The 26148-nt window shown below is 37.8% G+C and overlaps 1 protein-coding gene across 1 annotated transcript; it reads left to right on the top strand.

Moving 5' to 3' along the window:
* Positions 1 to 4880: 4880 nt before the first annotated feature.
* On the top strand, positions 4881 to 15892 carry TNFSF18 (TNF superfamily member 18). The gene is made up of 3 exons (XM_030303248.2): positions 4881 to 5039; positions 11342 to 11372; positions 14052 to 15892. The coding sequence occupies exons 1-3, from the start codon at positions 4881 to 4883 to the stop codon at positions 14396 to 14398; spliced, it is 537 nt and encodes a 178-aa protein (XP_030159108.1). The 3' UTR covers positions 14399 to 15892.
* The last annotated feature ends 10256 nt before the right edge of the window (positions 15893 to 26148 follow it).

The raw sequence follows: 26148 nt of genomic DNA, 5'->3' as shown, positions 1-26148 counted from the left end.
CTTTTATGTCTCTTGCCTCAGGATACATATCTAGAAAACTGCTGCTATGGCCAGTGTCAAAGAAATTACTGCCTGTGCTCACTTCTAAGATTTTTATTGTTTCAGGTCTCACATGTAGGTCTTTAATCAACTTTGAGTTTGTGTATGGTATAAGAAAATGGTCCAGTTTCATTTTTTTGCATGTAGCTGTCCAGTTTGTTGAACCATTTGTTGTCAACACCATTTTTTGAATGGATATTCATTCCTCCCTTGTCGAATATTAATTAACCATATATTTGTGGGTTTATTTCTGGGTTTTCTATTCTGTTCTAGTCATCTATATATTTGTTTTTGTGCCAGTACCATACTGTTTTGATTACTGTAGCTTTGTAATACAACTTGAAGTCTGGAATTGTGATACTTGAAGTTTTATTTTTCTTTTTCAAGATTGCTTTGGCTATTTGGGGTCTTTTGTGGTTCCATACAAATTTTAGGACTGTTTGTTCTAGTTCTGTGGAAATGTTGTTGGTATACTGATAGGATTGCATTAAATCGGCTTTCTTGCTAATCTTGCTTTTGGTGGTATAGATATTTTAACATTATTTGTTCTTCCAACCTGTGAGCATGGAATGTCTTTCCATTCCTTTTATAGTCTTGAATTTCTTTCATCAATGTTTTATAGTTTTCAGAGTACAGATCTTTTACCTCTTTGGTTAAGTTTATTCCTAGATAAAGATTTTATTGTTTTTGGTGCAACTGCAAATTGGATTGTTTTCTTAACGGTCACTTTCACGTGGTTTCACTTTCTGCTGCTTCATTAGTGTATAGGGATGCAACAGATTTCTGTACATTGATTTTGTATCCTGTGACTTTACTGAATTCATTTATCAGTTCCAGTAGTTTTTTGGCGGAGTCTTTAGGATTTTCTCTATATAGTATCATGTCATCTGCAAATAGTGAAAGAAGGAAAACATAATTTGAATTTAAGCAATTTTCTAGACCATCCTAATTAGGATTGTTTTTAGTTCCTTAGGATGATCTGGAGATACATATGAGAAGTCTCTGTATATATTTTAGCATTTATTGTACATATAATATATAAATGTATAAATATGTATGTTATATATATATGTATAATGAACTATACATAATTCTCTTTACAAAGTGTTTATTAATCTTAACAGATACTGTTGCTACTTTTTAAAAATTCTAAGTTTAAGACCCTATTTATGTATCATGTCTATTTTCTACCTACTTACCTACCTAACTACCTATGTACCATCTATGTAACTTCAAGCCAAATGTGCCCTATTTGTCATTAGATGAATAATCTGATATCTAGAGTAGGCAAAATCAGTTGTGCAGTATTCCTCACTGAGTTCTGGTATATTGAACATTTCTGACTAAAAATGCTACACCATACACTATCACGAGGATAAAGTCATGGTAAATAATGTATAAAGGAACATGATGAGGACTGCAGACCCGAGTAATACAGGGTTTTGGAGGGAATCTGATGTCCATTTAATATTTTCTCACAGATTTTAATACACATCCCACTCTATTTACTCCACACAGCAACCACCTGGCATATATTTTGGCATAGAGAGGTAGGAAAATATGAGTTTTGGAATCCAAAAGATGGGGATTCAATCCCTGCTCTATCAGGATGGGCAAGTGATTTATCCTCTGGAATGCCAGTCTCTTCATTCTTACATATGGAGATGTCCATACAGGGCTGCTTGACATTCAAATGCAATCATTTGTGCACACAGAAGATACATAATAGGTTCCCAATTCATTTTGGTATAATGTGGTCAATAGGTCAGAACAAGCCAACTTTCCAAATATGTAATTCATTTGAATTCAAAACCATGAAGACAGTTAAAATAGCTTAATAAAGCATATCTTGCATGCTTTTTTTTAAATCTGAAAAATGTAGGAAGAAGATTTTCTTTTAAAAGTTTTTCTGAAATTCCTCACTTTGCAGCTCTTGAATAAGTGCTATTAGATCCATTCAAAAATTTGGTATTTTGCCTTTGTTCATATTGAGCTTTTAAAAAGTTTTCTAACTTTTGCTGATGTTTACATCTCTGAATATTCATCAGGTTTTACGGCTCACTCAGGAAAAATCTCCCTCTTTTCTTCTCTCAATCCATTTCCAACCTGGCTCCTCAGCTATTTTATCTAGATTTTCTGTTCTCTAAGGCTCTGTCCTCTAGTATTCATCTGGGCACCTGCTTTCTTACATTTAAGGTTTTAATTTAGTTGGGTGGCAAAATCCCTCAACACCTGTGACTTTTTGTATCCCCCAAAGTTCTTAGCACAGTAACAGGCTGACAGTAAATGTTCAACATGCTTTTGTTGCTTGTACTTAACTAAAAAAAAATCTTATTCTAAGTATGTGAGCCAGTGGCAAGTTATGAATACAAAAGCTTGAGTTTGGTGCTCTTGTACCTCTTGTCAAATCCTAAGATGTCACATCTGAGATGTGAATTCTTATAGTTGACATCAAAAAGGTACCAATGGTGACTCATTGCTCCAAAATTTCAAAAGGCCTTCCCTACTATCACTTGTCCTAACTTGAAATTCCTTCATTTCTGAACCCTGTTTCATGAAAAGAAGCCTTGGAATGTATTCTTCTTGAGATAGGCATGTTACCTTTCTTGAGATAATTTCATTAGGTTAAAATAATTATTGAGGATATAGCAGAGCCCAACCTTGGCTAAGGGCAGAAGAAGGAACTGGATTTTATTTGGAGCAGTTCCTTATTTGAATAAATGTTTACTGAAGTGAGTAAGCAGAGGCATTTCCATCTAAAACTTGGAGAGGAGACAGGAGAAGGGGAAGTTCAGAGAGGCAGGAGGCTACATTTTCAGGAGTCAATTTTAAACTCTGTGCCTGTGCATTACAGACAAAACAGTATAGGAGTTCTAGGTACAATGTACCGTTCTTCTTCTAGGGTCATTATTCATCTCTGCATCTCAACATCTAGTACAGTCACAGAAACACTTGTACTGAAAAATTGTTCCTGTGTGACTCTGGACTTCTCCAGAGACAGTTTATTGATCAAGGTAAAACAGAGGACCAAGTTAAAAATGTGACAACATAGTGGGAAATCTTGTTACAAAAAGAAGGTACTAAAAGAAGGTTAGGTGACATAACAGTTTCCCTGAGCTCAGGTTCTCTTTCCACTGGACCCAGCCATTGGTGGTGTGATCCACCACTCAACCTCTATTATCCTCACTCAGCTTCCTCTTTCAAAAATGAGGATCTTAAATCTCTACCCTTTCCCCCTCACTTGAAAAAAAATCTTTGATTCCTCATATTAAAAAACATTTCTCCAAAATACTTTCATTTAAACTCCTTTTATTTAAATGAACGTCAGTTGAATTAACCCCCTCATAAATATTTCTTTTAAATCATTCTTTTCTAGGATTTTATGATGGACTCAGTCTTGAAAATCTCTAAGAGGGGGAGAAAAGAGAGAAACTGTTAAAGAACATCTCATATGAGCCAAATTTTTCATATTTATTTCATTCTCAAGCCTTATGAAATGGAAATTTTCTCCACTTTTAAATGTAAGAACACAGGCCATATAGCATGCTGCAGGCCAGGTAAGGGATGGGAAGCTCCAGGCTCCCCTCCCAGGTTTGATTTAAAAATCCATGTTCTTTCTAGTATTTGGTTGGTGCCGGCATTCTGTAAAAAAGGTAGGTATTCCATTTAACAGATGGAAAGACTGAGTTACTGAGAACCAGGGACTTCCTAGGTTTCATAGTAATCAGCATTTCTGGTGCCAGGCAGAAACTCAAATATTTTGGAGTAGAGTGTAAGTTCACATCACAGGGTGTAGGAAAGTATTTTTTTGTATGATAACTTTGATGCCAGCATTGAATTTTCAGGGTTTTAAAATGATGAAATTTGAGAGAGCTGAGCTTGTTGTATTTATATTTTTTAAAGGCATTACGTTGTTTTAATTCTTAATTGTTTTCTAACTGGGATAAATTTGTAGAATAAACTGATAGACTCTGACTCTGCTTAGCTTTAGTTTTCAACTCAAATAAGGGAGTGAAGTGCAGCATTGCTGTAATTATGGTCTCTAAATGTGTAAGGTTCCAGATATACTCTATTATTTCACAGCATGTGCAAAGCTGAAATAAACACCGGGCTTTCCAAAAATCACACTTACAAAACAACTAATTGTAATCTACCTTTGTTCTGCTTGTAGAACTTGTCTCAGGATATGCTAACTGATTTCTTATGTTATACAAAGAGCCTTTAAAAAAAAGAGTTTACTTTGTCACAGTTGAAAAAATACAAAAGTCACATAAAAGTATATTTTAGCTAACTGCAAAAAAAAAAAAAAAAGAAATTCTAGTACTTCAGTTGTTTACCAGAGACTATGTCAAAATGAACATATTTTATGTGTAAGAAATTGATAAAATTCTTTATTTTTTCCAAATATATCCTAGCCTCCCAAGCTCCCCAACTCCTGCCTTACACATACATAGTATCTAGAACATGATAGGACTTGATCTTGAACTTTATTTCTTCTTATAAAAGTAATTTTCCTATCTGAAAATAATTGGTAATACTGTACAGCACTGTACTTCCTCATGCTTTAGGAAAGAATTTTTTTCCTCTGAATTTCCTTGTGTTGGTTTTTTCATCCTGCCTGTGTTGGCTTTAAGCCTTCTGTTCCTTTCAGTGCATTTGGTCTGGTGCCAAACGAGAGTCAGCACTTAGCCCAAAAGTATCATTTTCCAGCACACAGAATCAGAAGGAAAACCCCGCCTCTTACACCCACTACTAATTACCATACCACAAAACTGACTAGTTGCATCACTGGCCCATCACTTGTGAATATCTGCTTTCCAGAGCTCTCATTCCTGCACAGAATGAGTTTGAGCCACATGGAAGACATGCCTTTAAGCCATTCAGGCCCTCAAGGAACACACAGACCATCCTGGAAGCAATGGTTCCTCTACTCAACCATAGTTATTTTGCTGTTTCTCTGCTCCTTCAGTACATTAATTCTTACTTTTCTTCCACTCAAGGTAAGGAGACAATAGTACCTAAGGTTGCTTTTTTTTTTTTTTTTTTTTTTAGCAAGTCTAGTTATTGTCATTCAGTATTGTTAGAGCTAGCTGGAAGAAAGAGACATGTGGGTATAGATAATGTAAACAGAATTTCAATTTTGTCATGTCATATGGCTTTTGAGGTTTACCTAAATATTTTGAAATGAAAGGTTTAGAAAATGCTAAATGTTAGCTGCATTACTGAGTTAGATAGAATCAATTAAATCAGTCAATTGACAGATGCCTTGGAATATTTTCTCCTTTTCTGGAACTCTGCTAAACCCTCTTGGTGGAATAAAGGAAAAAACATATGTTTGCTTTCAAGGAATGGGATGCAAGCTATAGCCTTAATGAGGGGAAAGACATAAGATAATGGAAGACAGAACAAGGTAAGTGACAGGTGGCCAGTGCATCTTTATGGAAGGAAATGGCACTGAACTAGGAGTAAGATCTGGATTCCGGTTCTAAGCCTCTCTAACTCTATGAATTTAAGAAAGACATTTAATCTTTCCACTTCTCAGTTTCTTCATCTGAAAATTGGTGGCAGGAGAATGGATTTGTTCATTACAATGCCCCTTCTAGCTATAAAATACAGTGATTAATAATTTACCTAAGGGTAGTATAGAACATAAATGCTTTAGGAATTCAAAATAGGGGACAACGATTTTGGGCTAGGGTGATCAGGAAAAGTTTCATGGGGGAAGGAGAAAGCACATTGCTGTTTGGGAAGCCCCTGATGTTTATCAGAAATTTCCCATTGAGCTCCAGTCCAAGTTGTTGGTCTAGTAAAGGAAATGGAGATATATTAGGTTCTTCTTAGCAGTTTTACTGACTGTTGACTACATAGCACTGACCAAAAAGAAAACAATAAATTCTTTATTTAATTTAGGATTTAACCCATTTCTGGGTATATCTGAAGATTCTGGGCCCTGGAGAGAATAAGGTAGTATATGCCTATCAAAGAAAGGGCTAGGATATGAAATTAGTGCCAGTGGAAACATTTTTCTAAGGAGATTGGCCAGTGAAGATTTCAGAGATAAGGTTCTACTATTTAAAATATTTGAAAGCAATTGAGAAAAGATGCAGGAGGAAGCAGTACATGGTATTTGCTGTTGTTAATTTAGTTAGGACAAGTGTAGCTTTGGCCAAATTTTTACACAGTAGTCCTTTAATCTGTATTCCCTAACTGTACACAAGGGTATGCAACAGAGGCTTTCTAATGACATCCCTACCTTCTCCAGAAATGTATCAAGGAGAAGCCTGAACTTTCTGGAGCAGTGAAGCTATGAGCTGAAAGAAAAGAACTGTCAGGAATCCTGAGTGTTTTATTTCTGAAGAAGGGGAAGGGTGTGAATAGCAATAGCTTAACTTTGGAAACACTTTATCCCTCTAGAAACCGCCTCAAATTTTAGCCAGAGGACCCTGAAAAACATAGGATATGTTATAGGTGTCATCCGTTCCTGCATGTAACTGGAGAACCAATGCTGGCTCTTGCAAAGACTAAGAGGAAGTCTAAAAATGCCAGCAGCACCTAGGACACCTCTTTCCAGAACTGAACTTGACCAATCCCATGTATTTAAGCTCTGATTCCCTATCCTAGACAACATGCATCTTCTCAATGAAAGGTTCTGCCTCTAATGAAATAGTCCAGAATTTATTTCAAATTTTGGAAAATTTAAAAGGTTTTTAGGATATTGTCCTGATTGGATGCCATAAAGGCTTATTTCCTATAGGAAAAGCCAATGGCCTGGCTGACAGTGCAATGATATTTAACTCAAGTATTCCACTTTCCGCTTGTCTGTGCTTCCCTTTCCCAACTGACCACAAATAAGTATCTTAGGAAAGAAGGTCTGAGTGGCTAGCAGATGATGAGTCATTATGAGGTGGCTGCTTTCACCTTTTCACAATACGCATGAACCCTGGAGTGTATTTTTGGTCTCCACTCTAGTTTTTATATACAAAATCCCACTTTCCAACTTCTCTAGGCACTAATCCAAAAAGTGTTAGACAGGAAGATTTGCTCCTTTTAGACCAACAGAGGTTTCCTTGGAAGAACTTTTTTTTTCTCCCCCCACCCTTTCTTTCAATGAAATGAAGGAAGCTTCCAAAAGGGGAAATTGCGCTTGTACTTAAAAGCAGAATAGATTCTATTTCCAAATGATAATCTGGTTGTGGTTGGTTTATAGAAAGAATTATTATTTTGGCCATTTGAACCCAAGAATTTAAATCTGGGCTTAAATCAAAATGAGATTACAAGAGCAATTGATCCTTCTAAGCAAAAACGAATTTAACTCAAATGGAAAGTCCCATATGCTTCTTATAAATGGATATTTACCCCTTCTAAACCAGAATTATAAATAGAAACTACCCCACAGAGTACTGGGGGTGAGACTTTTGAATCAGACAGGTTGTTTGGAACTCAGCATAGCTTCTTATCAGCAGCATGACTTTGGGCTAGTGTTACTTAATCCCTCTCAGACACACTTCCTCATCTGCAAATGAGCATGCTACTTCTTATCCCATAGACTTGCAGTAAGGATAAATGGGACAGTATAGTGCCGGACCCATAGTAGGCTCTGAATAGATTGTAGTGATTAATATTTGCATCCTTATTATTGACATTATAAGGAAGATAAATTTAAAAAGACTTTTAACAAAATGGATATTCCTTGCTCATCTATTTAGTTTCTTCATCTAAAGACTATACCTTGTTGCCAAATAGATGATTTTTGTGATTAGACAGATTTTCATTTGTGGCAATAGGGAATATCAGTGATGGTTTCTGTAGTACTGAGTAGACATTAAAGTGGTCCAAGTAGAGTATCCAGGATTTCAGTTTCTGGCAATTAATTTGTCTGTGGCCTTAGGTTTCTCCACACACTCATTATGCATGACAGTAGACACCACAGATATGATCTGTGCCACATATTTTGGCACTCATTTATATTTAGATTGCTACCCAATTGCCTCATGTGTGTAATCCTGTCTTTCTAGAAAGATTATAAATTTCCTAAGAGGCAAGGACTATAAGTTACATGGTTCCCTTGCTGACAATGCTAGCTGGGAATATAGGCAATTCAATATTTTGTTCAATTTTTCATTACAATCAGTATCATTATCAAAATAGCTAATATTTAATGAGCAGGACCAGGTCTGTCTGGGCAAAGCCCTTCATAACAATTATTATATTTAAACCCATAAACACTCTCAGTAAACTAGGTGCTATTGTTTCCATTTTATAAATGAGAAAATTGAAGATAAGGGAAGCCCTATCACATGCCTATCATGGATCAAAAGAAGCTGGATTTCAGCATTTTTTTTCTTTTTTAAAAAAAAAATTTTTTTTTAACGTCTATTTATTTTTGAGACAGAGAGAGACAGAGCATGAATGGGGGAGGGTCAGAGAGAGGGAGACACAGAATCTGAAACAGGCTCCAGGCTCTGAGCTGTCAGCAGAGCCCAACGCGGGGCTCGAACCGCGAGATCATGACCTGAGCGGAAGTCGGCCGCTTAACCGACTGAGCCACCCAGGCGCCCCTCAGCATTTTTTTTTCTAAGAAACACCAAAAGGAGGATGGAATAATTGCAAGAGCAAACATAATTGTAGGAGTCCAAACTTTAAAAAAAAATTTTTTTTTGATGTTTACTTATTTTTAAGAGAGAGAGAGACAGAGTGTGAGTGGGGGAGGGGCAGAGAGAGAGGGAGACACAGAATCCTAAGCAGGCTCCAGGCTCTGAGCTGTCAGCACAGAGCCCGACATGGGACTCGAACTCATGAACCACGAGATCATGACCTGAGCCGAAGTCAGAGGCTTAACCGATTGAGCCACCCAGGCACCCCAGGAATCAAAACTTTTTGATTGCATCTCCTTAGCAACAAAACAGAATGTTTTTGAGTATAATCCCAACATATATGCTAATTTATTATGTTATATATAAATACTAATACTATGTATAATAAAAAGATACACAAAATGGAAACTCATAAGAATGAACTGAATAACATGCTTGATCTAGTTTCTTCACAGTGCAAAACTGTGTTGCTTTTGTCAAAATATTATATTTAATATCTTAACATAACATAAACATTTCAAAGTAATTGAAACAATACTTTAATAGAGTAATTTAATAAATGCGTCTTTTATTTTCTTAATCTTAGTTTAAAATGCTTTGCGACATAATAATTTGAAGGTTATATTCTAAGTTAATTTACCTTGATTCATGATTTTGACTGTCATAACCTATAGTTCCGCACTCTCCTCACCTGGACTATTTCATTCCTTTGACTTCTCTTTAAACAACCAATGTCCTCCCCCTTCTCTCTCTCACCTGAAAACCTGAAAACCTGTCTCCTGGTTCTATAAGAAAATTGAAGTAGGTGGGAAGGAAGTTCCAAAACTTCCCATCGTACCTACCACTTACCTGCATTTTTTTCCCATGTAGAGTGTGCTTCCCTCATGGCACTGCGTATGAACTGTTCATGTGCCTATCTAAGGCCACCTCTGATCCAGATGCTGTCCCCTCTTACCTACTCAAAGACATTGCTCTAACAATTATTTCCTAGCTCTTACATTCTACCTCTTGCCACTTCACTGGAACATTCCCATCAAATGGCAACAGATAACCATGTTGTCAGTTCCTTCATGTTAAAACAAAACCAAAGACAAGAAAAAAATAATAATCTCTCATCCCCACCTAGGCTCCACTCAATTTTTCTGTTCTCCCTCACAAGAAAATTCTTCTCAATTTCTCTTTTCTCATTTAGACTTAAATCCACTTTAAGTTTCTGTCCTCATCACATTGCAGAAACTACTTTTGCCAAGAACCCCAATGACTACTATGTTGGTAAATCCATCAGTTAATTGCCTATCCTCTTCTCACTTGGCCCATCAGCAGCATTTGATACAGCTGATCACTTCTCCCTAAAATACTTTCTTCTCTTAGTTTCCAACATCACACTTCCCAGGTTTCCCTTCTGACTCACTGGTCTTTCCTTCTTAGTCTCCTTTGCTGGTTCTTCCTCATTCCCTGACCTCCAAGCATTGCAGTGCTCCAATGTTCCTCTCTATCTATATTCACTGCCTCGACAATCTTACACAGTCTCACATCTTAAAGCATCACCTAGAAGCTGAAGATTCCTGAATTTATATCATCAGAACTCCTTAAATTCCATCCTCATAGGTCCAAATGCCTACCTGACACTCCTACCTGGATATGTGGTAAGCATCACAAACTTGATGTGTCCAAAAATGAACTCATGAGTCCTTCCTTTGTTTCTTTCTCTTAAATCTTGCTCATTCCAGTGATTAGCAGCTTTATCTTTTCAGTTACTCATGCCCAGTATCTTGGAGTTATCTGTTTTCTTCTCATTATCTCATCCCATATCCATGTCAGGATAGCTAGCACCTTGGTCAGAGGCACCATGCTTTCTTGCCTAGAGGATTACAATGATCTCTTAACTGGCCTCACTGCTTTTATCCTAGCCTCTCTTTGCTTTATTCCTACCATAGCAGCCAGAGAAATCCCACAAAAGAAACACGTGCAATTATCTTTGAGTTCAAAAAGACTTTTAAGCACTTTGCCACAAGGAAACCAATGAACTTTACGTGGTACAAAAAAAATTTTTTTTGTGGTTATACCTTATTTTGCTCTTGAGTATTTTAAGGGCTTTAGCATTTAAATACCAGTATTTAAAGAATTAATCACACTGATGGGTTCTTGTAGCAAGTAAACTGTGGTATGCTGCCACAGTTTGAAACTGAAGTCTCCTCATGGTATCTCAGTTACCGTAAATGGTGTGATTGTCTGAATATTAAATGAAGGCAGTTTTACAAATCTGCATTGTGAATATTTCTACGGTTTATTAAAGATAAAAATAAACACAACTAGGAATTTTATTATTTTCTTCTCCCATGTCAATGGATCACCTGGTACAGTGAGTGGAGTGTGAAGACTAGTGTTTACCGACAATTTCTGTAGCCCAAGAGGAGGAGAGTCCAAGAGCAGATAGTTTTCCTGTGGGTATAGGTTAGGTGGATGGAATGAGACCTCAACTTTTGCCAAGAAGACCCAACAGGGCAGCTAGGTAATGGAAGGGAAAGGACAGAACCGGCCATCTACAAAGGGAAGCTGAGGACAGGAGAGACAAGGTGGAGGAAAGGATTTTTTATATGGCTAGGGAAATGAAGTTGGCTTTAGGATCTGAAGCTCTAAATAAACCAACAAGTAAAGCCATGATATGGTCATTATCCTGACAAATCCCTCTTTTTCTTCCCATACAGACTGCCAGTGAGCCCTGCGTAGCTAAGTTCGGTGAGTAACCTGTCTTGTGTACCTCTGTTTTACTTTTCTTAGTATTTGATACAAGAAGGAAGCCTGTATTCTATTTTATTCATTTTTCAGCTACTATTTATAGCTGTTTGTCAAGTGCCAAGCAGTTGTCTAGTTGCTGAGACTTCAGAGATTAACTAGGCAGACAAGTCCATGCCTTGATGAAGCTGACATTCAAGGCCACATCTCTGGGCAGGAATGTACATCACTCTTACAGGCCCAGAAACATGAAATCCAGGAATCTACTTTTAATTCTGTGGTTTTTTAAGAAACTTTTTTTCCTAAAAATTTCTGTGTTTTAATAAGCACAAGTTTCGTATTTCTATAACTTTTCCCTGTGACAAACTCAAAGTTCTGCTCACATACCACATATTGCCAGTGCCTCGTAGAGTGTGTGTAGGGTGCCATTTTTGTTTCTGAATGTACAGAGAAGGGATGGAAACTAGGGAAATGGCCACTCCCCTTGTGCCCTTCTCCTCACCTTTCAGCTTCCAAGCCACTTTCCCTTATAGAGACCTGGGATTTGCTAAGAAAACACATTACAGTTTATAGTTACACTGAGCCTTAGGGTATTTCTTAGCCTACATACAAAATTGAAAGTAAGTACATTTGGATTATTTATTGGATATTTCAAGCCAAATACATATTTTCGGCTGAGAGCAGAACATTTCTAGTGTTAACTGCAATCCTTGTTTTCCTATACAGTTCAAATTGCCAGCCTTCCCTGGTTTGGGAGAGTTAGGGAAGCTCTACTTGTCTCTGCCTTTGTAATTTGTTTTTATTTTTTTTAATGTTTATTTATTTTTGAGGGGGAGGGGAGGACAGAGAGAGAGGGAGCTACAGTATCCAAAGCAGGCTCTAGACTCTGAGCTGTTAGCACAGAGCCCGATGCGGGGCTCAAACTTGTGAACTGTGAGATCATGACCGGAGGCAAAGCTGGATGTTTAACTGACTGAGCCACCTAGGCGCCCCTGTTTTTGTTTTTCTAGTTAATGGAGAGGAAATAACGATATGTTTGAAATTCCTTCTTGATGTGATAAAATGTTAAGAATATCACATGCTGCTAATAGGTGCCCTCAGGGCTAGTGGCCCCTGTAACAGAACAAGAGAACCAGGGGCACCTTTTTGCAGTGACTTGCCTATTGTCTATTGCATATTACACGGTCCTACACAGCAGGAAGAAATTTACTAGGCTTTGGACTCACTGGAGATACAGAGGCTTTGCTTCTTATTCTAATAGCTCTCCTTTATTCTCCTTTAGAATCTGCCCTCAGAGCCTTATAGCAATCATTTATATAAACAAGAATTTAAGTCAATGTGTGATCTCTCCCAGGGTGCTTTCTTATTAAGGTGTCTTTCTAATTATGAGATAAAGGCTTTGCCCTCATAAAAAATAAGTTATGGAGAATTAGGGACTAGGCCAAATAAGTATTTTGAATGATCAAAACACATCCTGGGGCTCTGAAATCACACTACTGTGCTAAAACAATTAACATTAAGAAAATATGTAAATTCTACTTATACCTATGAAAATACGTGATCTAGTGTAGACTCTTCCCCACCCTCCACCCGTGACAATATTAAACTAGGAATACTTACATTTAAACAAATAATTTTCATTTGTAAACTAATGAATTTACCAGTAGCTGTTTTTGAAGAGTTGCATAATGATATCCTAAGTAGATCTTGGGTATATACCCTAAACTAAAGAGAAGAGCCATAATTTAGACACAATGCACCTAATTCAGGAACATGGATGTATCATTCAATCAGTAAATATTTATTGAGCACATACTAGGTCCTAGGAACTCTTTTAGGTGAAGATATAGCAATGAACAAAATAGAGAAGTACTTATTTTCAAAGATGTTATCTTCAAGCAGGTATAAGATAGACAATAAACAACTGAGGAACTTAATTCATAATACATTAGATGGTGATATACCTTCTGCGAAGAAAACTAAAGCAGGATGAAGAAAGAGAATGACAGGAGAGCACTCTTTTATATAGATTGATGAGGAAGATCTCATTGATAAAGTGATACGTAGTATGATAGTATTTACATAGAAAAGCATGAATATGTGGGGTGCCCAGATGGCTCAGTTGATTGAGTGTTGGGACTCCTGATTTTGGCTCAGGTCATGATTTCATCGTTCGTGGGACTGAGCCCCACGTTGTGCTGTGAGCTGACAGTGAAGAGTGTGCTTGGGATTCTCTCTCTCTGCCACTTCCCCACGTGTGCACACATGTGCACTCTCTCTCTCAAAATAAACAACCATTAAAAAAAAAAAAAAGCAAAGCATGAATATGCATCCTGGACTGCCAATTGGTTATCACAATCCTGGTGTGTGATTCTACTCTCCCTTCCTCCTCCTTTCTTTCTTTTCACAAATACTGATTGACAAGAGATACAAATGCCACTTAAAACTTAACACATCTTTCTGTTCCAAATCCATTTCTTTAGAACTCCCCAAGCAAGAGATACACTTAGGATTTGTAATATCTCTAAACAAGGAGTAGATATTTAAAATATTAAAATTGTGGTTGGAGAGAACTAATGTGGACTAGGTAAAGAAACAACTTGTTAAGTGGGAAAGAACTATAGTCAGGAAAGGAATGAAGTAACTATGCCCTCTTTTTTCTCTTTTGTAAATTTCTTATAGGACCACTTCCTTCAAAATGGCATATGACCTCTCCTAAGCTTCCTTGTGTGAATAATACAGCTGATTGGAACCTGAAGATACTTCGGAATGGCTTGTATTTAATTTATGGTCAGGTAGCTCCAAATACAACCTACAAGGAACCAGCTCCTTTTGAGGTGCGGCTATGTAAAAACAAAGACGTCATACAAACTCTAACAAACAACTCTACAATTCAAAATGTAGGAGGGACTTATGAACTGGATGCTGGAGATACGCTTCATTTGAAATTCAACGATGAACATCAGGTTCTTAAAAATAATACCTACTGGGGGATCTTATTGCTAACAAATCCCCAATTTATCTCCTAGAGATTCAATTTGGTCTCCTCATCATCTTTAGCACATGCAGAGAGGCTGATGGGTGGGTTGAAGGAGGCAGATTTTCAACACACACAGTTTGCCTGCGTGCACAAATCAGCATAAACAGAACTCTTGTCTGCACGTGAGTTTTCATCTCTCAAGCTTAACTGAAGACAGGCCAGAGACATTTGATTACCCCCGACAATGGGTTGACAAAAACACTTTACTAATCCACGATAAATGACTATGGGTGGCTCGAGGACAGAGCTTCTCAAAGAGTCTTTGTCTAATTCTTAAATCCTTGGGTGAGAAAATTGTCTTATATCCCTGGGAATCTTAACTGGTATGCCAAAAAAGATCCAGAGCAATGGTCTGGCTTTGTTCTCATATTCTTGGGCTGCTTCACCTTATTCTTCCCATACTCCTGTCTTTTGAGGCCCTCCTATTAAAAGTAGTCAGACTGGGAGGGTGGCCACAAACATGCCAACAACACCCCACTTTAGATGTGATGATGTTAGATGATAGGGAACACTATCGTCTATTGGGACAGAGGCATAGGTGGCATGGAATGGATGCACTTTACTTGGGAACATCCCTGGATTTCATCATGTTCAGGATGCAGAGTGCTTTATAAAACCAGTTGGTCAAAGGACTCATTCTGAACCTTCACAGAGGGCTCCTGGGAACTTGTTTATTGTGTCTACATGTTGTCAGTGGTAAAGAAAGAGTAATCATAAAAATTAACCCCCAGAAATTGGTATCATCAGTACTGTTATTATGTCATGTAATAGTTTCCTGTTTTTAGCTGGCTCGTCACAGTTTGCCAAGTGCTTTCAATAGATCACAGGGCAACTCCAGGAAGCTAACGGGGCAGGTGTTTTGGCACAATTTAAACAATGAGAATATAAAGGCAGAGAGAACATCGGTAATTTGCCTCAACCCATAGAACTAGAGATTAACAGTGGGCTTCCCCACTGTCTCGTACTGCCTTAGCTTAAGAGTTGATATTTCAGCTTTCGTGTTATAGTCGATAAAGTTTAGCAGATTTAATTATCAGGAGATACATTCCTTTTCAGCCCAAGGTGGGTAGAATAAAGCTACAACACATCTCTCCTTTCTTAGCAAACTTTTCCTTTCCCTGCTTATAGCAGGAAACACAAGGGTATTGCTCAGGGCTTCCTTCAAACAAATCCCCTTGCTGCCTTGGTCAAATGTGTTAACTTCTGAAAATAATGAATAGCACTCAATTCAATAACAGCCTGCTAAAATTTTAGACTCTGTTAAATTAATTAGCTGCTTGTGAATTCTTGTTGAAAGGTATGTAATATGACTATATGATAACCCAATTTAAAATATTTATGGATATTTGTAAAAAGCTACATTGTTAATTAATACTATTACATATAAAGCTAATTTAAAAATATTTGTATTGTTTAAAAAAAATTGCTCAGGCTAAGCCTGAGGCAAAAAAAAATATCTGCTGAGTAGCTGTATGGCCTAAACCTGGATACCTTGTTTCTCTTGTATTTGCATATCTTCTCAGGAAATTAAAATTATATCACGTATTTATAGAAGCCCACTGGTATTGATTGTTGTTGAGTTATAAGCAGCAGTGTGCTGAAGTGCTGGAGTGAGCTAGCACTAAGCTCATGATAGCTGATTGTTACATTTTCAAAATTTTGCAATCTGGTTATTAATTAGTCATTCTTGAAATTGGCCATGGTGGGACTATTTATACCATGGGAACTGGCAAACACAAATGAGGGATTTTCCTTGTGGAGAGCCTGTTAACCAGCACATGGCTATTTGTAAAACACTCCTTAATGACTTCTCTCTGCTCCTGCCTTATTCCTGGGACAATCAAGGTAGGCAAGAGAGTGAAATTATCATACTCCCAGGAAGAGCCCCCCATGGTAATGATTTCTCAGGGCAAGGATGAGCTCAGCAGCTGCAGGGAGAGTGAAGGCTACCAACAGATGATCTTTGAATTTTCCTGGTGTTGTAATTTCAGCCTTTGTTTTCAACGTATACTATTTCCTTGTTTCTTCAAATAGATGAAACCTATATAAATGTTCTGTTGGTAAGTGGGCTGTAGCTAACTTATCCGTGGATTATCAGTTTAGCATCAGTGATATTGAGAACTTGAGGGTGCATCAGAGAAATCCTTGCCCAAATGAAACACTGCTTGGCTAGTGTTAGGCAAAAGTGAGAGCTGGATGCAATCAGCTTTTGGTTATAGCTGTTCCAATTTTTGATGGGTTAGTCAGACAGTTTCACATTCTGACTTCTGTCCCTCCCCTCAACTCCACATCAGCCATCCTCACTAACAAAGCCGTCACAACCCCTTTCATACTGTTTTTTACCTTCACTCTTGCCCATCAAAACTGACCTAGAGTGTGTTACAGCACTATGGGTTGAGTGCCTCCTGAAGATAGCAGTTGACTGGAAAGCAACGCACTTTTGTGCATTTGATGGGGGCAAACTAACTCCTTAAATATATCTGTTTATCTTGGAGATGAAATTCCTGTCTTTTTGTGTTTGATCTCAAAGAAGCAATTTCATTGGTGGAGGTGAGAGGATATTTTTTATTAGAGAGAAGAAGAAAAAACCTGATTGATTTATGGGCAAGGAGTCTAAGGATTACCTTCAAGTATAAGTTATAAAGGATACCTTGGTACCTACACTTTTCTTGATCTGAATGGATGTGTCTCCATTTTGGGGGTCATTTGTGACCCTGGCAAAGTCACTCTACAGGTCATGACTCTCCTGTGAGTCCCACATTTATCTACAAGAGACCAGTACACACACTGTGCCTACAAACTCAGAGTACGACTGCAGCAAGATTCTCCTGTCTCTATGCCCAAGGAGTTGGTTTTTATCTTCCTGACAGATTTACTGGGTGGGGTCAAACTCTAGCTCACTGTCAACTTTTGCTTTTTCAGGTGGAAGTCAGGCACTAGTTCTCTGTTACCTCCCAAGTGCAAGAAATAAAGCTCTTTTAGGGGTTCCCTTGAAGTCCTCCTACCAGGTTTAACATTAGAAAGTTTCATTGCATCCCATTCCTCCTGCAAATGGAGTGGGTGAGGACTCACAGCATGGCCCCAGGTTTTTCTTTGTAAATTGTATCTCAAGTTCTCCTTTTTACCACTCTGGCCTCATTTTAGGTCCTTAATCCAGCCAATGTGTCAAAGAGTAGTGGGGGAAAGGGGCTCACCTTCATTCCTTTGTAAATTTTGCCATATTGGTGAGGGCAATGGTCTTACCCTCACTTTGATATCTTAGTGCCAATAATATTATGCTTGAGTTGAAACTGAATCAGGTAGAGTCCCACTTTAATATCCAGTTATACTCTTAGATGTCTAAAAGGGATCTGAGAGACCTATGATAATATGCAAAAATACAAAAAGCCCCAAACTCTCACCATAGGAGCAATAAAATAAGAGTTTAATACAAAGGCAGAGGGAGAGGAAAATTATTGTTCAGAAAAGTTAGGCTTAAGAACATTGTTACAAATGAACATAAAACAATGCTGTTAATTTCTTGAAAATCAAGGAAAATAGAGAAGCATGAAGGAAATAAAATTGTCTTATCTAAAAATACTGTTTTAATACACACTGTTTTATTAGGAAGAAGAAACTTTCAGGGCACCAGCATGGCTCAGTAGGTTGAGCATCTGACTCTTGATTTTGGCTCAGGTCATAATCCCAGCATCATGGGATCAAGCCCTGTGTCTGACTGAGCTAAGTATAGAGCTTGTGTAAGATTCTCATTCTCATTCTCTCTCTCTCTCTATCAAAAAAAAAAAAAAAAAGCCAAGAAACTTCTCTCCAGCACTGAGCACTGAGCTCTAGCAGACTCTCCAGATCCACAATGAATGCTCTAGATAGTAAAATTCAGACTTTCCATTTATTTGAATGTACTGGATTCTGCTAGCAGTTAGCTAGTTTAAGGACTTGAAAACAGCTTCGTTGGGCTATTACTCCAAAACATACAACAGTATTGATGAATCCCATTATACTATTTGGGAAAGTAGGCTGGAGGGTTTATAGGACATGTTTCAAAGAACTCAAGAAGTGTTTGGGAATAAGAATATGGAAATTCAATGAACAGAATCATTAGAATTAAGTCAACTTCCTCATTGCTTCAATTGCATAATCAGAGTGGGAACCTCTGATTTTAGTGTCCAGGGTGATTGTTTCCACCCAGCTTTGGTGTTTTCCAGGGACACTACAGGGGTAGCATGTGCCTCACACTGGGTCCTAAACATGCAGAATTTGAGCTGGACTGGGGTGAATTGGTGAGTTTAAGTTTTGCAGAATGGAAGACAGAGCTTCTTACCTCCTTTCCCTGCTTATGGGTTGTATCTCTTACCCAATGGCATAGTCTCTGAGAAGAATCTGATGTTCAAGTGTCCAGGATCTGACACAGTGCCTGACTAATAGTCCTTATTGTCTATTGACTGAACAAATAAATCATAAATTTACTTGAGCATTGGTGAGAACTTAGCATTATTGTGTGCTCTCTGGATAATGCAGTCCAATGGGGAAAGCCTTCAGTCCCTGTTTCTACAGTCTCCCATCCCATCACCTAATCATCTCAAGTGCTCTCCTCCTTCCCTACACTGTTAATGTAAATAAGGTAAAGAAACTTATAAATTCACTCGCACTAAGGGAAAATAGCCAGTAAGCTACCTTGTGTTGCATCACTAAAACAGGACAAAATCCTATTTGTTTTAAGCTTTGCTGGCCAGATGTACCAAGAAGCAACTATCTTTACAGTATCCTAAGGCAAAACAACTTATTCAATTTATTTAATAATCAATAGCATAAGTTTTCATAGTGAAGCCTATGGACTCACTACGTAAGATTCACAGAGGATGCTTGGAAAAAACATGATTGTTTTGAATGATAGGCCTCATGCAAGTCTACTGAGGTCTAGGAATCAAATGGATTTTTTAACCAGCTCTGACCTACAGATTATTTTTATGCACACTGCAGTTTAAGAACCACTGTTTTATGGCATATAATGAATCTCAGCCGAAGATTTCTCCAGTATTTAAAAAGAGTCAAAGCTTCTAAACAAAACAATAAAATAAAAAAGCAAAACAAAAGCAAGAGCAACAACAAAACCAATGCTGGTGCTGCGCATGGGACTTACCATAATCCATCTCTCCTCACAAAAGCAAATGGCTTTCTAGCCTCCAAGTCTGAAAAAAGGTTGGGCTCTTCACTTTTCATAACCTAATGGCAACGTTGCCACTTGAACACCAGCAACCTAAGGCATCTGAGTCTTGCCACCATCAGCACTACATTATCTGCCTGTATGCTGTCAACTCTCAAATATTCATCTTTTGCCCGAGTTGCTCTCCTTTACTTCAGATTTGTAAATGCAACTGTTTGCTCAGCAATTTCACCTTGGAGGTAGAGCAGACATCTCAAATCCAACATATCCAAAATGTTGCCCCAAATCAGCTTTTCTTGAAGCCTCCCTCATTTCAATTATATTGCATAGGGCAAAAACCTCTGAGTCATGAAGTCATTCTTGACTCCTGTCTTTCATACATTCACTATTAGGAAATTCTGTTGTCTTTACCTTCAGAGAAAATCTGACCTCCTTTTTGCTAGGACTCTTGTCTGTGCCACCAAGACCATTTCAATAGCTTAATAATTTCTACCCTTCTAATCAGACAAATTTGTTTTCAAGTCCCAGTTTTGCCATTTACTACTTATTTGGATCTTGGACAAATTACTTGCCCTTTTTGGAGCTTAATTTCTTGTTTATTTTGCTTCTTGTTATTTACCCAATCCATAACACATAGTTGGACCTTAATAAATATTTGTTGAATCAAATAAACTTTAAATAGGTTTAACATACCAACTAATTTATGTAAAATTCCTGATACAGAGTAGACACTAAAATGGTGGCTGCCATGAATTTTTATTACAGATTTGGATTTATTCTTAAGTTTCTGAACTTTGTCATTTCTCAAGCTGAGATATTTATTTAACATCTTTCTTATTCTTTCTCCTCCCCAAGATAAATTAAGTGCCAGGATTTGTTTAATGTGGTATCACTAGCACCTGAGATAGTGCTTGGAACATTAAAAGAGCTCAAGACATACTGAAATGAATGGGCAAAAAAGATGGGACTCTGGTTCTTGGTTAGAATGACCAGCAAGATATAAGATACATAATGTGGCAAACAACCCGTTAAATGCTATGCTCATTTCCATTCCTCTAGGATATCTATCTATCTTTTATTTATTTTTTGAGAGAAAGAGAGAGAGAGAGAGAGAGAGAGGGAGAGAGAGAGAATCCTAAGCAGACTCCACGCTCAGCACAGAGCTCGACACAGGGCTCGATCTCACAACTGTGAGACCACAACCTGAGCCGAAATCAAGAGTCAGATGCTTAACCGACTGAGCCACCCAGGTATCCCCCCCTGTCTCCTCCTTTTTTTTTTTTTTTTAGGATTACTCTAGGTTTTTTAAACCTTTAAGTAATGCACTACAAATTCAAAGTACATACATAACAAGTGCTCACTAAAAGTTGGCTGCTATCACCATTGCACTCCTATCACTACCACCATCACGATAGGCATCATTTCATTATCCTCATTTCCCTAGGAAGCAGTATTCTGGAACACATTAGCTTGCTTTACCACAGGAATGTTTTCACCAAATTTTAAGTTAAGTTTGTGCCTTTGGCTTTTATTGAAAATTTATATTTAGAAACATCCATAGGCATCTTCAAAAATGGTTCTTGAAACAATGTTTATTATGTTACTTATCATTCTTTGTAAAAATATTTTAATTTTATTTATTTGAGAAAGAGAGAGAAAGACAGTGAGAGAGTGCGTGTGCAAGCACGAGTGGGGAATAGACAGAATCCCAAGCAGGCTCCATGCTCAATGCCAAGCCTGATGTGGGGCTCGATCCCACAACTCTGGGATCATGACCTGAGCCAATATCAAGTCAGTTGCTCAACTGACTGAGCCCCCCATGAGTCCCATGTTACTGATCACTCTTTATGGCAAAGACATTCAGGAAAACTGATCTCTCATGAACTTGAAATCATTCATATCTCTAATGGATTTTTTTTCCTCACATATTTTTTATAGAGAAATTAAAACATTCAGAAATATGTGAGGTTTTGCAATGTGTACATATTACTTCTTCAAAAGCACTGTCAGTCTTTAGAAACTTAAATTTGTTATTACTTACTCCAAGTGAATATTTTCATAAACACAAACTGTAGTTCCTGAGCACAGATGTTGACAGATGCTGCCTTAAGAAGCTGCTTTTTCAACAAGGCTTTTGCTAATGGTTATTTCAGAACGGTGAAGTTACCATGTCTAAAGTCAAATCTTCAGATTTATAGGTACAGAAATGGAATTTCATCCAGGTATTAGAATTTATAAATATCTCAGACACTATATAACCAAACTCATAAGAGAAGAGATATAAATTAAGGTTGAAGTTAATTAGCACATTCTCTCCCTAGGGAGCACTGAATGGGAATTCAAATTAAAACCAGAAGGCTATTGGCAGGCATAATTTACAAGCCAGGGTGGTCACATAGAGGATCCAAGTGAATAATGGCCTAGGATACAAAATACATCTTTTATTCACTGAATAAGTATTTCCTGAGGCCAATTATATCTCAGATATTATTGCTAAGTACCAGAGGGGATACAAAAATATAAAGATATACTGCTTGTCCTCAAGCAGTTTAGAATTTAGCAAAAAAACAGGTATATGCACAAATGATCAGAGAACTGTATATATGATAAATAACACTCATGGCAGTAAATAAGTCTACAATGGAGATGGAGGAGAACCTGAACAAAGACAATGGCATTGGTGATGGGGATAGGGAACAGACTGTGAGAAAAATTTGTGTCATAGAATCATCAGACCTAAGTGATTGTGGTAGATACCACTGGGGTTTCTGCCAAGTTCATAGTGGTTTCCTTATCAGACTTTCTTATCCAGAGGAGTAGATTTCAGCAGCTTCATTTTTACCATGTAAGCCTGTTCTCTTAGTTGAAGTTGACTTGTCCAGGATTAATTACCCTGGGATGGTCTCTTGACTGGACAAGATAAAAATGTAGATCTATTGGGTAGCCCATATTCCCTGTGGTTTTCTGTGAGGAGCAGAGTAAGCTTATCTGGCTGAGACAGACAAATGAAAGAAATATGCAGACAGAAGCAACAATGAAGGATAGGAAGAAACTCCATTGAATTATTGACCCATAGGGCTCAGCTATGTTCTTGTCCTTGGATTATATGAGAATCACTGTACCTTTGTGACAAATTCCTCTTTCCCCACACTTAGATAGCTTTAGTAGGTTTCTATTAATTGGAATCAGAGTCTTAACTAATGAAGTTAAGACTTGAGATAAAGAAGGAAGGACCTTCTTGGTATACTGAGGAGATGGTGATGTTTTCACAGTAGGGGATAGGAAGGAGAATCTAGAGAAAGTCTGGAGTGGATAAGACAATGAGTTCAGTTTTATAAGTGTGTAATTTGAGATGTTTGTAGAATATCCAATTGGCATATGTAGTATACAGTTAGAACTCAGGCAGAATCACATGGGATGGGATGAACACATGGAAGTCAACAGCCTTGAGGGTAAAGTCACTGTTGTGAATGGAATCACACCAGAGAGGGTTTAGAATGAAAAGGGAGCCAGTGACTGATAACTGGGAGTACAAAGATTGGAGGAAAGGCATAGAAAAGGAATCCTATAGAGTAGCAACCATGGACAAATGAGGTCAACTGGAGGAGAGAGTACACAGAAAAAGGCCACGAGTGATTAAGAAATGAGGGAGTAGTCAACAATTTTACAGGCTCCGAGAAATCAAACACTATGAGGATTGAAGATTGCTCATTGGATTTTGCTGGTAGACAATTGTTGGTGACATCAGCAAGATCATTTATAGTGGCAGAATGGTGGAAGAATCCAGATTTCCAGGACAGAGGAACACATGAGAAGCACAGTTTGTCAGATGTGCAATAAATGGAAGGTGAGACGATGAGTTACACTAGTCATTGTAAAAACTTGGTTGTGAAAAGAGTTGTAGAATGGTACAGAGTTGGTAATCTCAAGGCCAAAGGAGAGAGAGAGGCATCTGCCCGGCAAGCAGACCAGGTATTAACGTTGGATGTTCAGGAGACACACAGTATAAGACAGGCTTACACAAAAAAATTGAACTGAGAAAATCCAATTTCCTTTCTTAGGAATTTGATCTAGAACATAAAAGGAAAACCTATCATTTAGCAGTAGAAAAGTTAAATGATGCCATGGAGCTGCTAATGTGCAGGAAGAATAGAGCTGATGTAAGAGAAGAAGCAGGTGCTGCCATATGAATAGAAGAGAAAGGAGAGATCATACAACTTGTTGCAAACAAAAAGTTACAAACAGTCAATGCCCAGAGATGTTGTGGTTTTTGACACAATTTCAGTTCCTGTTCTAGGACTTATAGATCACCTTAACAAACACCCTTTCTCCATGAGCTAGTGTAAATGGGTCTCCTTCCCTTCAACCAAACAAGGTCCATCAACTCTAAGAGGTCTTTTTGAAATGTTTGAGAACACCTATTATTTTCTAGGCTGTATCATCTCAGGAGAGGAAATTAAGTGCTGTGGTTAGGAGATGCATTTAGATTTAAATAGGCCTCAATTTAAATCTTGACTGCCAATTGCACTTCACGTGAGCTTGAGTACTTTGCATAACTTCTCTGGAGGGAGGTGTTTTCATCTACAAAGTAAGGAAAATTATTCATGCTACACAGTATGGTTTCAGTTTCTGGCAAGAGAAACTTGTATTTTTGTATTATTACCAGCTTACAACTAGCTATATTAGGTAGGTAGCCTTTTCTCTATCTTAAATTCATTTTTTTAAGCTTTAATGAGTTCCTTCGAGCAACCAAGTATATATTCAGCCTCTTCATACTTATATATTTGCACTGTGTTTGGAATGATGAATATTAAAATAAACTTAAATCTCTCTAGCTTGTGATTAGTTGTCTTTTCTAGATCTTTTCTAGAACCATAGTTACATGGAAGATATACTTTAAATACAGTATTTAAATTACATACATAATGGTGACTCAATTTTATATACAGAAAAGACCTTAGTTATCCATTCACTCATTCATTCCTTTATTCCACAAATTGTATATATATATATATATTTTTTTTTTAATTTTAAAAAATATTTTTAAGTTTATTTTTGAGAGAGACAGATCATGAACAGGGGAGGGAGAGGGAGAAGGAGAGAGAGAGAGAATCTGAAGCAGGCTGTCAGCACAGAGTCTGACACAGGCTCAAACCCATGAACCACGATATCATGACCTGAGCTGAAGTCAGATGCTTAACTGCCTGAGCCACCCAGGTGCCCCCCACCTTTTTAAAGTGGGTTCCACGGGGCTTGAACTCACCAACCTGAGCTCAGATCAAGAGCTGGATGCTTAACTGACTGAGCCACCCAGGAACCTCTCTCCTTTACTCCACAAATATTTATCATGGTTCTCCTAGGTACAAAGTGCCATTAGGTGCTATAGACAATGTGAAGACTTATAAGGTATGGTGATTTAAGAAGCTACAGCTAGTAAGACAGATAATTCAAATCACAGAATTATAGAGCTAAAAGATATCTTATATAAAGATACAGATCTTCCTCGACTTACATCCCAATAAACCCATAAATTGAAAATAAAAGTTGAGAATGCATTTCATACATCTAGCCTACCAAACATCACAGCTTCACCTAGCCTACCTTAAACATGCTGAGAACACTATTGAACTCAGGTCCAATATGTTCACTGCACAACAGGCTAATAAGTTGAGAGACAAGGTATTGGAGCAGAGAAAGGGACTTTATTTGAGAAATCCAGCTAACCGAGAAGGTGTCAGACTAATGTCCCAAAAAACCATTTTCCCATCTTAGTGCAGGCAGAGAATTTTAAAAGGGGGAGAAAACTGGGGGGACAAAAGAAACCAACTTCAGCTGCCACTTGGGCCTGAGCAATCAGTCAGGTGTCTTCAGTTAATGTAGGCCAGTTTCTTCCAAGTTCCTGGAGAAACTTTAAACAATTGATTGCTATGAGCTTTACAATGTGCTTAGGGGTTGATATGCAGGAATGTGCTGATTATAGCTAAGTCCTGCTACAAATCTCCCTCGTCAGCGGTTTCCTTCTGTCACATTACAGAAACTAAAAGAAAAGGACGTCATCTAGAGTCTAACTAGTTCCCACTCAACTGGGACGTCGGAGGGAGGTCATGGAAGTGAAACAACTGGACTTGTTTTAGAAAATTACTCTTACTACCCTTATTAAGTGAGGACATAAAAACCGGGCACTGTATCTCAGCAGTTTTCTCCAGTTTAGAGCATCCCTTCACTATGCAAATCATAATCAACTTGACAAACATATACATGCCAACTCCTAGTATAAATATTATTAAGCCCCATTTTAGTAGTAAAATGAATAGCATAGGAAGTTTAAGGAAGTTTGTGGAATACATTTTCCACTGACTCACATGTCCATGGAGAAGCCTCAGGTTGTGTTTCTGATCTCTCAAGTGGGGCTCCTTTCACCTGGCTGTGATGTATCCAAGGTTGCACCACAGTTGACCTAAGACATGATTAAGTGGTCACGAAAATAGCATGTGGCTCTGTCTCTGTCCATATCTCAGCAAGTTGGTAATCAGGTTCCTGTTCCCTCCAGGTCTTGAGTAGCATGCAATCACCAGAGA

This window comes from Lynx canadensis, chromosome F1 (genome assembly GCF_007474595.2).
Source record: "Lynx canadensis isolate LIC74 chromosome F1, mLynCan4.pri.v2, whole genome shotgun sequence".
Lineage (NCBI taxonomy): Eukaryota > Metazoa > Chordata > Mammalia > Carnivora > Felidae > Lynx > Lynx canadensis.
Note: the sequence above shows the minus strand (reverse complement) of the source record. Positions and strands in the feature narration are given on the sequence as shown.

Coding starts and splice junctions, on each gene's coding strand:
- TNFSF18 (XM_030303248.2), top strand. CDS start 4,881: ATGAGTTTGAGCCACATGGAAGACATGCCTTTAAGCCATTCAGGCCCT. Junction 5,040..11,341: donor TTACTTTTCTTCCACTCAAG/GTAAGGAGACAA, acceptor CTTCCCATACAG/ACTGCCAGTGAGCCCTGCGT. Junction 11,373..14,051: donor GCCCTGCGTAGCTAAGTTCG/GTGAGTAACCTG, acceptor AATTTCTTATAG/GACCACTTCCTTCAAAATGG.